Here is a 12,013-nt window from a genome sequence, read left to right as displayed (position 1 = left end):
CATAAAAACTCGGAACGGAAAAATCACACATGACAGGAAGGAGGAAGTGAGAGAGCGTGGAGGAGTGTAGTGTGCAGAAGGTTATGCATTGTAAGGAAATTTTAACGCATGCACGCATGCACACACGTGCACACACATAGTTCAGTTCCAAATGTGAAAATTGTAAATAGTTCACGGTGTTATAGTGTTATAGTTGTAATAGTGTTATAGTTGTAAATACATGATTTTGATGTAAAAATATTTTTGTTTGTGTGTGTTTTATGTTGTGGTATAGTTGTTTAGATATTTCAGTTGTCACAAAAGCAAACAAAAATTGTGTCAAAGTGAAAGCTATGCTTGAAATGTATCTTTTCACAAAAAGCTATTTTTCTCCCTTTTCTAGTCAGTAACTGATATTTCCCTGAAACTTACCTATGTTCCACTGCTGATTACTAAAGAACGGAAAAAGGTAGAAACAAACCTTTCCTTCTGATGAAAGACGCGAGTCTAATCTTTCTTTTGGTAGGTTCCATGTTTATATAACCATAGAACACAATATTCTGTGTGCCTTGAAAGATCAGACAAAATCGTCTACAATGTCGTCTACTGAAGGGGTTGTCTATGGAAAAATGGCTGGGATTGAATGAGTTAAAAAGTGCCCACTTAAGTTGCCATTGACATACACGGAGAACCACTTTGATTGACAAAATTTCATTGAAAACAGTTCTGTATTTGTCCACAACTTCCTCATTATTGCTAAACAGTGTGAAACCGCAAAAACTCACGACTGGAAGCTGTGCTGCTCCAGCCTAACCAGAGATTATTATTTTTTTCCTTAATGAAAGTTAAAATACGGGAACCTATTCAGATGGGAGGGCACCGGAGAAGAAGGGCAAATTATAGTTGTGTCCTGGTGATAGATGTGAACTACTGTTGAGTCACACAAGATTAAAACCCGCATAGAGTCACTTCCTGTTCAGTGCAGATAAGCTTCAAAACAAAAGCAGGGCATTATTAACCTGGGGCCCGTTGCAAAAAACGAGGATATGGGATTAAAGGAAAAGTGTACTTTTTTGGTAATCATCCACAATCCTTATATGAGACATGAACACATATGTCTTTCTCTTTTCTGTGCATTTTAAAGATACGGTAAACACAGATAAAAAGCGACAGCTCAGTAGTGCACGTAATGGGATCCATCTACGTCGTCTACAGTGACGGCTATTAAAACATCTCTAAAAAGCTCCAACAAGGTTTACTGGTTTTATACACATGCTGTGAGCATGTAGTAACAGGTACATTTGTGATAACATGGAATACTTACACTATTTTGCCTAGTTCGGCCATTCAAAGCAGTACCGGAGCTTCCTTGCCCGGGGCATTGATTTCACATAGCAATGTCGTAGAAACGAACGCCTACACCCCGCGTTAACTTTTCCAAACTCAGAAATAAAAACACAGCAGCAGTGGCGGCATCTCGAATATGTAGCCTTAGATTTGGTAGTGGCTGAGGTGCTGTGAATGCAACACTGACGCGCTACGGGCGAGTCTGTGTTTGAAGCCAGTCGCTGGCCGGCTAGTAGCTAGCCGTTGTTTTATGGGTACGTGTCAATACGCCAGTAATGTAGCTCGATCGGCGTAACAATGTTAATAATAATAATAATAATAACAACGTCGCTGTAGCTTGGTTAATATGCACATCACATTATATGTAAATGGAGCGTTGTTGCCGCTTTTTGGAGACTTTTCCAGACGACTTTATAGGAGGAATAAGTATGTCCCATACATGTAGTAATGAGCTAGCTCTTTTTTATCTATTTTTATATCTTTAAAACACACAGAAAAGAGAAAGACATATGTGTTCATGTCTCACATAAGGAATGTGGATGATTCCCAAAATTCCCCAAAAGTTTTCCTTTGAGCTGGGAAACCTTGGTCATCCTGGCTCAATTTATCCGTTGCTACAATATTATATGGGAAAAAAAAGTTCTTTATTATAGCCCATTCTCCCAATGTCTCTGGCCAATGTCACAAGTGAATGTGCAAGTTTTGGTTTTTCGTTTTATGTTACGTCCACAACCACTCATGTCAATCTGAGGGGCATCACGATAAGGGGGATCCACTATGCTCTGAAATGAAATGAATGTTCTAACAGTTTGATGTTTGGCAAACTCGGACAAAGAAATGAAGGTTTTTCTCTTACACTTAAATAATCTTAACTATTCTACCACAACAATAAAATTGTCTTTAAAAGTAAAAAAACAGCCCAATGAAGACAGTAATCTACTTTTTACTGCATTATCAGAAGCATTATTATTATAAGCCCCTTTTTACTCACAGGCAAAGCTGATCCGGCGGAGAAGGAAACGTCTGCAAAAGAGACTAAATGTTTGTAACCAGAACCCCAGAGCGTATTTATTTCCATGAAAGATCACAGGATCAATTGATGTCCTTTTGTTTTGTTTCAGATAAAGCGGAGAAACAACCTCCACAAGCCAGTAAGTAAAGAAAGTCTTATTGTTGAACTGTCATAACATTACAATATACATTATGTAGAAAATATACAGGTTTAATGCATAAAATAAAACTCTTCCAATACATCCAATACGTAGAATGACTTGTGCCATTTGGAGGGTGTCAGTAATATCTCCGTCTAACATGTTTATGAGGATTTTTCTTGACATAACTGTCTATTAATGCTACTGCTGCTAACCGAGCGCCAACATTCTAACGCCCCCAAGTGGTCAAAATGACGTACGACATGCTTAAGTTGGCACAAAGGACAGAGTTCAAAGAGAAATAATACACTAATAGATCACTTCAACGATAACTAGACAGTGATGCCTTGTCATTATTCTGATGGTTATTATGATTATTATTAATGTGCTTGTTGTCATTAGAGGGAGGAAAAAGATCTTCCATTAGAGCCTGAGGTATTGTCTTGTCTAATTGTCTTTCCTCGAGTGAAGTCCACATGAAGAGACTAACATGAAGATGACTAAGATGCTAGCAGCTTTAGCAGCAATAACACTGTGACAAATCCTCTTCATGTTCTCTTCTTACTGAGTCGTCCCGTAGCGACGTTCCTTCTTCCCTCAATTCCCAACTTTGACACCATAGATCCTCTTTGACACACTGGAACCTCTAAGGTGGAACACACTTCATATTTGGAAACGACAGCTACATTTTGTGGTCACGAGCCACGCTCCCAAAAATGAACGGAAAAGTTGATTTTGGTCCATGACACACGAGACTCGCACGAGAAGTACTTGCCGGTGGAAGAACACGCACCACGTCGTGCTGTGAGGAACAATGTGAGTGCCTGCTCAGCCACGGTGAGGAAAAATAACATTGCTTGTTCACTTTTTACGCTTCATTACGTCTCCCATGCAGATGTGCGCCAAAGAAAAGGAAAGCCGGCACCATGGAAGGGAAAATGAACTTCACAGTATATTATATGTTCTTCACGTGTCCTGTATACAGTGTGAGTTAGTGATGTGCGATACCACGGATTTCGGTTCCAATCCGATACTCTGTCAAATTTAGGCTGGTATCAGCGATGCCGATCCGATACCTTGCGAATTCACCTAAAGTCTCTGGTAAATTTGAAAAAGTAGTGTATTTCATGTCATACCATAAAGAATACAAGACATTTGATTAATTAATTAATTTAAATCCATTAATAATTTAACTCATTCGATACCAAAGACATTTTCATACATTTTTATTAATCCCGAATGCCCGATCCAAAAGACGTATTTATACGTCGTTTTATACGTCTTTTACGTTTTTTGCGCGAGAAGCAAAAAGAGATGATGACACAACTGCACATAAATAGATGTCACCCTTAGAGCAGTTTTAAGCCATAAAAACAGCCACAAAGTGGCAGAATGGTATTTGATAAGAGCTCGGCATGGATCATTTGCATGTAAAAACACACTCGACAGCAAGGAGGAAGTGGAAGAGCATGGTGGAGTGTAGCGTGCAGAAGGTTACGCGTTATAGGGACATTTTAAGGCGTGCACACACACAGTTCAGTTCCAAGTGAAAATTGCAAATAGTTGCTGGTGTTATATTCGTAAATAAATGGTTATTTTGAAAACAGAACCGAATTTTTTTTCTCGTAAATTTACGACTTTATTCTTGAAATCTCCCATTATTTTAATACTCCGTCGTAACAGGCATTGCCTGAGACAGCTATGAAACGGTGGGACCTTTGGCCTTGGGCAAAGCTAATATGAGGATATTTGTTTTTGTAAATTTTCGACTTGATTCTCGAAATGACTGATGGATACATCGTTAACATTCATGCCCCACGTGTGTACGTTCATTCGGGGATTGATCCACCTCGTCCTAAAACAGAACCGACTTATTTAATCGTAAATTTCCGACTTTAGTCTCGAAATCTCAGATTGTTTTAATACTCTGCCATATCAGGAATTGCCTGAGACAGCTATGAAAAGGGGGGACATTTGGCCTTGGGCAAAGCTAATATGACGGCTTTTTTTCTTGTAAATTTCTTTTTTTTTTATCATAAATTTCCGACTTTTTTTTCTCATAAATTTACAACTTTATTCTTGAAATCACAGATTATTTTATTCTCCGTCGTAACAGGCATTGCCTGAGACAGCTATGAAAAGGGGGGACCTTTGGCCTTGGGCAAAGCTAATATGACGACTTTTTTTCTCGTAAATTTACGACTTGATTCACGAAATGACTGATGCATACATCGTTAACATTCATGCCCCAGGTATGAATGTATGTTCATTCGGGGATTGATCCACTTAGTCCTAAAACAGAACTGACTCTTTTTCTCGTACATTTACGACATTTTTTCCCGTAAACTTACAACTTTATTCTCGTAGACATACGACTTCATTCTCAAAATCTCCGTTTTTTTGTTTTTTATTTTCCAATGTGGCCCTAATACTCCGTCGTACTACATATTAGCCGTCTGCTATAAGAAAACAAATAAAACAATTAAGAAATAAATTCTTGAAATATTCTTGAAGTATTTTACTTTGGGTGTAGCACATAAGCGTTTCATTTAAATTTCATGAAACTTTTCTCAGATAATCCAATTTGTTGAGACCATACGCACAAGGCACTCTGGAGTTTTGTGACTTTCAAGGTGTTTTTGGTCGTATGAAACCACATGAAGGTCTTCTGTCTTCAGGGGTTCCAGTAGTCACACTAATAGTACTGCTTGGTGGATGTACATTCAAATTCATCACCTTGTTGATGCATGACAAAACTCCCTGCACACTTTGTGTCTTACGTCCTGTGACAACGTATCCTTCTGTGTCAACGTGTTGTATTTGTGTCTCTCAGAAAAGTCAAAGACAGAAGCTGATCCCACTGAACAGAAGAAATCAGGTCAGTTTGATTTGATTTCATTTGAACTGCGCTTCGGCCTCCAAGCCAGTGGGGGGCGGGCAGTGTGAGTCCAGAAACCTACTGAAGTAAAACATAACAACAATAAAGTTCCTCTCCTTGCAGGTCAAAGATACTTCCAGTGTATTTACGTCCCCGGCAAAAACGCACAGTACCCCCTGCGACCTTTCACCCCGGCCATGTCCCCCACCGTCATCAGGTCCATGATGGAGCAGCAGAAAGCCGCCAGGACGCCAGGACAGTAACTGGGACCCCCTCCCATAAGGGCAGGGTGGGGACGGTGGGGTTGGGGAAAGGACTTGTTTACACTCAGAGCAACAAGGACAGAACTACGAGTCTCTTTATTTATTGTTTATTCACCACCAGGCCGCCGTCATGGCCGCCGGTGGTGACGTGTAACTTGTGACACGGCAACAACATGCTTTGATACAACGCCACACACAGACAACAAAGAGTTGACTTGATTTATCGTTACACACGCAATTTCCTGGTCATGTGGACGTGTTTGCACCACTTGTTGCTAGGCAGAATTCACAGGGCACAAGTATCTACGGAATTTAAAAGGCACACGCATACTGTATATTCACTGCTCGAGTGTCTCCGCTGCACAACACAGAGCTGAGAAAGGACAAGGAGAGACGGCAGGAACCTACTCCAAAAACAGCACTACCAGGACGCACTCAGCAATTAATCGAGGCACGGCATCAATTAAGGCCGAGGCCCCTATTTGATTTGTCAGTCATTTCTCTCTGCTAATCACGTCCAGCTGCGATGTTAGCATTAGCATTATTTTGCCGCAAACACTGCAACATTTCGACCTTTACGTTAACGTGACCAACTGGTGAGACGCCGTGATGCTAACCCACATTGCGCTTATCAGCCAGGACGAGCGCACGTTGGTTATTAATCACTCTTTACCTCACGTTGGCGTCTACGGGGAGGCAACACGGCGGCCACGTTGGCGCTACGCAGCTTTTAGCGTTTAGCATGACCACACGTGTTTATATCGATCGATGTCTTACTTGGTGAAAACGCGCAAAGAAAGCCAAACGCTTCACATCTTTGAATGACCTCATCGGCGCTACACCGGTTGCTATGGTGACGTGAGGTCATAGGTCAACTTTCAAGTCTTAAGACGTGCACGGACTTGATGATGATGTACGTTGAACACAGGTGCACGTTCACATTTTGATTAAAGGCATATTTCCTCTTTGACTTGACAGATTAGCCGTTAGCATGTTAGCTAACAGAGTTTGCAAAATTAAATGAAAGCGTTTTAGTGTTCTGTTTATTGTCGGAATTGTCGCAAGGACACTTTTTTAAAAAAATTGTGTCCCTGCTTGGTTCTTTAGACCACTTTGGGAACGCTATTTTGAGTTAGCATGTTGCTATCTAGCATGCGCTAACCACTCAGCTAGCCACGAGCTAAGCTAAGATTTAACTGTGCTACTTCTTGTGTTTTGGGGGTCACAAAAAGTTCACTTTTGTGTGAATTTTAGGGTCAACATGGTCCACATGATTTTTAGTGTGACTCTTCGGCCCGAGGCCTCATGTTGCTTTCATTTCTCCTTTAATAATGTTAATATTAATAACATAGTGATGATGATGATGGAGCCCTGCAGAGTGTGTGATTCCAGATGTGAATAATTGTTGTTCAACACATTTTATTATAAAATGAGTAATTTATAAATATGTTGTGAGGTGATTCATGTTCTTCAAGTATCGCGAACAATTCAAGTTGTGCTCAAAACAAAGCAAAGCTGATTAGAATGCAGTTTACTCACACACAATTTACGATGACTAAGCAGTTTAGTAAGATGGCCAACTTTGTCAAAGAGGTTCATGTTTTTTTTGTCCACAATCATCACTTTGGTTTTTTGTTGTCATTCGCACAGCAGATTATTTATTCAATAAAAGTGAGTCATGTGCTACTTGGAAAATATGATTTATTCATTTGCTGTCTGACAGCATATGCTAAGCTATGTGAACAAATCTGCGTCATCTTAACATTTTAAATATGCTTAAAAGTAATATACATGCATTTTTGAAAGTTTAAGAAATTGTTGCATCTTCAGAGGGAGCCGCCATTGTGGGTTTTCTTCTTCAACGCTCATACGGTGACAGAACCCACATCGCCATCTACTGTTTCAAAGTGGTAATGCTTTACTTTATTTCAAACACGCTTAAATCTTGGATTCTAAAGAATGCACATTTTAGCGTTAGGTTATTATTACTGTTGGTCTTCGACTACATTCTTGGAAAGCGAATCGGTTGCGAAGCGCATTACACACCGCGTGACAACCACTGATCTGTATGATATATCTGGATAGCTCATTGGCGATGACTTGTGAAGCCACACGGCCGCCATATTGCTACTCGCAAGAAACACTTCTCGACCAGCTTTCGCATTCGTGGTGAACTTCTTTTATTAATTCGGATCGGACACAAATTTCGATTTAAGATGCCTGCACGTGCAGCTATTAACTGCACAAATCGCCAGTTCAAAGGCTGTGGACGAACATTTCACGTGTACGTATGATTGAAATGTAGATTTATGATTGATCATTTAAGGGTTTTGCACTGTCGATCTCTCAGATATTTTAGATCGTGTAAAATTCCTCTGATTAAATGTATGTCCAGAATTGGTACGTTTATATAGCTCTATAAAAGCTAAGAGGTAATGTACGTACTTTTTTGTTATATCATGATATATGTATTTCTTTAAGGGACGAAGGTTGCGTTACTTGAAGGAATGGGAGAATCTCAGTGCTTCCATGATGCTTACCAGGCATTGTATACAGTGCAGTTAGCAAGCCAGTTGGCATACAATTGACCCGGCGTGACCCTTCATTTGGATAAACAACATTTTTTTTGCTGCTGAATGACTGACGTAAAAGGATTCATTCATATGATATGTTCTGGAAAATAATATTACTGAACATGCATACCGGTATGTTTGAGATTGCAAACAACGTATTGTCTTACCCAAAGCATGTGGTTTTGTTTCAGTGTTGTTGTTTTTTCCTGTGTGTGTGTGTCTATGTGTTTATGGTTATTACACATTATGGTTATCACATATTAATCCTGTGGTTTTTGTTCAAATATATTTCTATATCAGAAAAGAGGTTATTTGTATTTCATAACACAAACAAAAAAATCAGCAAAATGATAAATGATTTAAAAACTTGTCTCTTTTATGATTCATATTTTGTACAGAGCATAGAGAATTGTATGAAAGTAAGAAAAAAAGTAAGGGATCATGACCATGGATTTTAGTGGAAAAAAGGGATGGGATATGCAGTTAAAATTAAAATCTCTTTCTAGAGGAGTAAAACTATGCATTGCTATAGGGGAGTGCTGAGCCAAGGTGCAGAGTAGAATTTGAAGGGGAAAAGTACATTTAATATAGCCAAAAGATAGAGAATAACGTATCAAATCGTTTTTAAGGGACGAAGGTTGCGTTACTTGAAGGAATGGGAGAATCTCCCCGCTTTTTAATTTAAAATATAGATGTTCTGCGAGCCTCTTCATCTGCTTTGTAAACTATGTACGCTGTGAGAAAGTAGTCGCGATGTGAGTAGTAAGATGGCGTCTCTTTGGCTTCAGCTGCTTGCACTCCGGCGTGCGACGTAGGAGCTATCCAGATATATTATACAGATCAGTGGTGACAACCACTGAACTCTATAACTGGAATGGCCCCGATAGAAGCCGCCATGTTGTTTCACCCAAAACAAGAAAGCCTAACAACTAAGAAGAGTTCGAGATGCCGTCTTGTGCTGCTATTAATTGCACAAATCGTGATACTCGTGAAAATCGCGAGAAGGGACTTACATTTCACAGGTAGGTAAATGCTTATAAATAATAAAAATAGTTTAAGATAGTTTTAGATACTTAAATCTGTAAGCATCCTTTCATCTAAGTAGTTATAAATAACCCCTTATTCTCCTTTAGATTTCCACACTGCAATGTTCAACGTCTAAAGCAATGGGTAGTAAATATGCAGGTGGATTCCTGCAGCCAGATCGCAACTCTGTTGTAGTAATTTCACCGAGGAGAACTTCGACAGGCCAGACTCTTAGATTGCGATAAAATGCAGTTCCAACAATATTTGACTTTCCTGATCATCTTCTAAAGGTATGCGTTGCATATAACTTTGATACTACGTAGATCCTTATCATTACAAATACCTTGTGAACACTAAAATTGAGTTGTTATGCATTGTAATTTCACACAATAGAGGTAGGAAAAAATTAAACTAGAGGGAAATTTTGAGATTTGGGTATAGTAAATTTACTCTGTTTCAATTGAATTTTTGTTAATTCGTGTTAATTTTTATACCGAAACAATAAATGTAGTGAATCAAGATACATGTATGTGTGTGCTTTTTTGGGTGAAGCAAGATGGCCGACCAATGGCTTCATGCGGTCAGCAGAAACGCCCCTTCCAGTAGTATAGAGTTCAGTGGTGACAACAGAAAACCCGGAAGTGAAAAGCGAAGACGAAGACTTACCGGAAGTGCGACAAGCGGGCTATTTGAAACCATAAACATACTCGTCTGTTTTCCCTGTTGAACAAACTAGTTACAACATGCTGAACAAGGCACCGAAGTTAAAAAATACAATCAAATCGAAGATGAAGAGCAACACTACCGTGAGACCGGCGACTGAAGCAATGGTAAGTTTGACATAGCTGGTGATATTTGTGAGACAATGCTAGCTAGCTATCTAGCTATCTGACTGTGTTGTGTTGTATAGATTGAGCTCCTCGCTCTGCTCTTCATGAACAATTTGGCCGAAGAGGCAAAGACCAAAGCCTTTGAGGAGAAATCTGCTACAATCAGGGGTCGACACGTCAAAGCTGTCCACAAGGTTCGTGGACAAACTCTTGAATCATTCAATACGTTATGTCGATGTGACCTACTACTGTACAGTCGCGTATGGTGACGCATGGTTTTATGTCAAGTACAAAATGAATGACCACCCACATTAGCGATATAAAACATTTAAGAGGTGGAATTATATAGCACCATGCAACTGTGAAGAATAAACACAAATAGTTCAGGAAATAAATGCAGATTTAATTTTGCATTCAGAATAATTCGTTTTAGTATTAGCTATTATACTGTAGCTTTAGCACCGTGCAACGATCAGGGAATACATAAACAACTTGGAAGAAATATTTCAGAATATATTTTGTCTGGAAATTAAGTAATGAAAAAATATTTCATATTTTTCTTTATTTGTGGAATTGACTCATTTACTTTTAATACATAAATGCATTTTGGTTATAGTTTAATTTAAATGAATTAATAGACAATGTAATAAATTACATACAGTTTAAGGTAGCTCCCATTTTAATTGTTTAAATATATTTCTGTGGTCGCAAAAGCCTGTTATAGTACGTATTCTTACAGCCGTTGCTGCTATATTTAACACAGGATTTAATATCATTATGATTTGTATGATTTCTTTACAGAAAGTGCTGAAAAGGGCACGTGGATGAAGACCGTGAATGTACTTGTGTACGCCGTTGCATGTTTCCCTAGCCACTGTTTTAAAAAATATATTTGTTATTAATTTTTTTTTTATTGCCCAAGCAAAATTTCTTCAAAAATGTTTGCTGTGTTTTTGATTAAGGTTTTTTTTATATGTATACATTTACTTCTTGTGTTTTTTCTATTTTTAAAACCCAAGCTTCCCTGCAACACACTACAGAACACATTTGTTTTTGTACTTTATTGTCATAAGGATAGTATTATATTATATGATAAATGATCACACACTCTTTACATAAAAGCTTGTTTTGGAACTATTAATGTAACATGCAGGGTTGTGTGCTAGGGTAAATGTGGAAAGGCACCTTTTGAGGTTTTATTTCTTTGCTGGTACGCGTTCCCCTCTAGCCGCTGCTCTTTTTCATTTTATTTTAATTGTGTCTGATTTTATTATTACAATGTCCGGATAATAAAGCGTGATGTTGACTCGCTAGCGCTTTGTAGTGCTTTGTTCACACTTAAAATGACATTTTTGGATCAATTTAGCTTACTAATACTGACGATGAAGGGGGAGAAGTGGCAGTCATTCGCAGGCCTGTTTAGTTCACCACAAGATGGCGCCGGTGAACAACTTAAGTAGTTTGTCCGCTGTCTTTTTTTTTTTAAGATCGTGTCCCATTTTTAAAATTTGTTTATTACATACAAAATAACTGCGAACACATTTAATTAATTAAAACAATTTAAATATTTTTTAATATTAATGTAATATTTTTTATAATAATTTACAGTATTCGATAATATTAATTCATTTATTTACAACTACAGCTACAAAAAAAAATTATTCTACATTTTTAATATTAAACTTGATAGTTATGTTTTATCTATTTTTGTGCAAATGTGAGCTTTTGAATGTACTGGTCAAGACTACGACGACGTGATGATGGGGTATGAAAGACCAATGAATGATGATGAATGAACGTCTGCTGCTATTCCAGGGTGTCAACTTTGCTTCCCCGCTGTGAGGCTTGGCACATATACTGTAGGTCATGGAAAAAGGGATGGAACATGCGTGCAAGAGGATGGGGGGATCGTGTTGGGACGTGAAGCTCTTGGGGATGTTTAAGGAGGAGACAATGACACAACGAG

The 12,013-nt window shown here is 38.6% G+C and overlaps 2 protein-coding genes across 11 annotated transcripts in view; both read left to right on the top strand.

Moving 5' to 3' along the window:
* Positions 1–7,518, top strand: part of LOC129171961 (triadin-like) — a 30,185-nt gene extending 22,667 nt beyond the window's left edge. For 5 of the 9 annotated variants that reach the window (XM_054761156.1, XM_054761155.1, XM_054761157.1 and 2 more), the window contains 4 exons: positions 2,320–2,367; positions 2,448–2,477; positions 5,311–5,355; positions 5,479–7,518. In XM_054761156.1, coding sequence (XP_054617131.1) covers positions 2,320–2,367; positions 2,448–2,477; positions 5,311–5,355; positions 5,479–5,618 — 263 coding nt within the window. In that variant the 3' untranslated portion in view covers positions 5,619–7,518. Of the gene's footprint in view, positions 1–2,319; positions 2,368–2,447; positions 2,478–2,879; positions 2,913–5,310; positions 5,356–5,478 lie in introns of all 9 variants that reach the window. The other 4 variants (XM_054761162.1, XM_054761160.1, XM_054761163.1 and 1 more) reach the window with 3 other exon arrangements.
* Positions 7,519–7,556: 38 nt separating this feature from the next.
* Positions 7,557–11,360, top strand: cenpw (centromere protein W). Of its 2 annotated transcripts, none has more exons than XM_054761200.1 (4): positions 7,557–7,902; positions 9,954–10,047; positions 10,128–10,241; positions 10,849–11,360. In XM_054761200.1, exons 1-4 carry the CDS (start codon positions 7,835–7,837, stop codon positions 10,873–10,875), a joined length of 303 nt encoding a protein of 100 aa, XP_054617175.1. In that variant the 5' UTR covers positions 7,557–7,834; the 3' UTR covers positions 10,876–11,360. The 2 variants fall into 2 exon arrangements, with proteins under 2 accessions (XP_054617175.1, XP_054617174.1); XM_054761199.1 differs by lacking the exon at positions 7,557–7,902 and adding an exon at positions 8,938–9,213.
* Positions 11,361–12,013: the final 653 nt, after the last annotated feature.

This window comes from Dunckerocampus dactyliophorus, chromosome 19, assembly GCF_027744805.1.
Source record: "Dunckerocampus dactyliophorus isolate RoL2022-P2 chromosome 19, RoL_Ddac_1.1, whole genome shotgun sequence".
Taxonomy (NCBI): Eukaryota; Metazoa; Chordata; class Actinopteri; order Syngnathiformes; family Syngnathidae; genus Dunckerocampus; species Dunckerocampus dactyliophorus.
Note: the sequence above shows the minus strand (reverse complement) of the source record. Positions and strands in the feature narration are given on the sequence as shown.

Bases quoted from the DNA above. Each gene is read 5' to 3' on its own strand.
- cenpw (XM_054761199.1), top strand. From the start codon at position 9,137: ATGCCGTCTTGTGCTGCTATTAATTGCACAAATCGTGATACTCGTGAA. The intron at 10,048-10,127 runs GTAAGTTTGACA...TGTGTTGTATAG, and splicing joins GACCGGCGACTGAAGCAATG to ATTGAGCTCCTCGCTCTGCT. The intron at 10,242-10,848 runs GTTCGTGGACAA...ATTTCTTTACAG, and splicing joins ACGTCAAAGCTGTCCACAAG to AAAGTGCTGAAAAGGGCACG.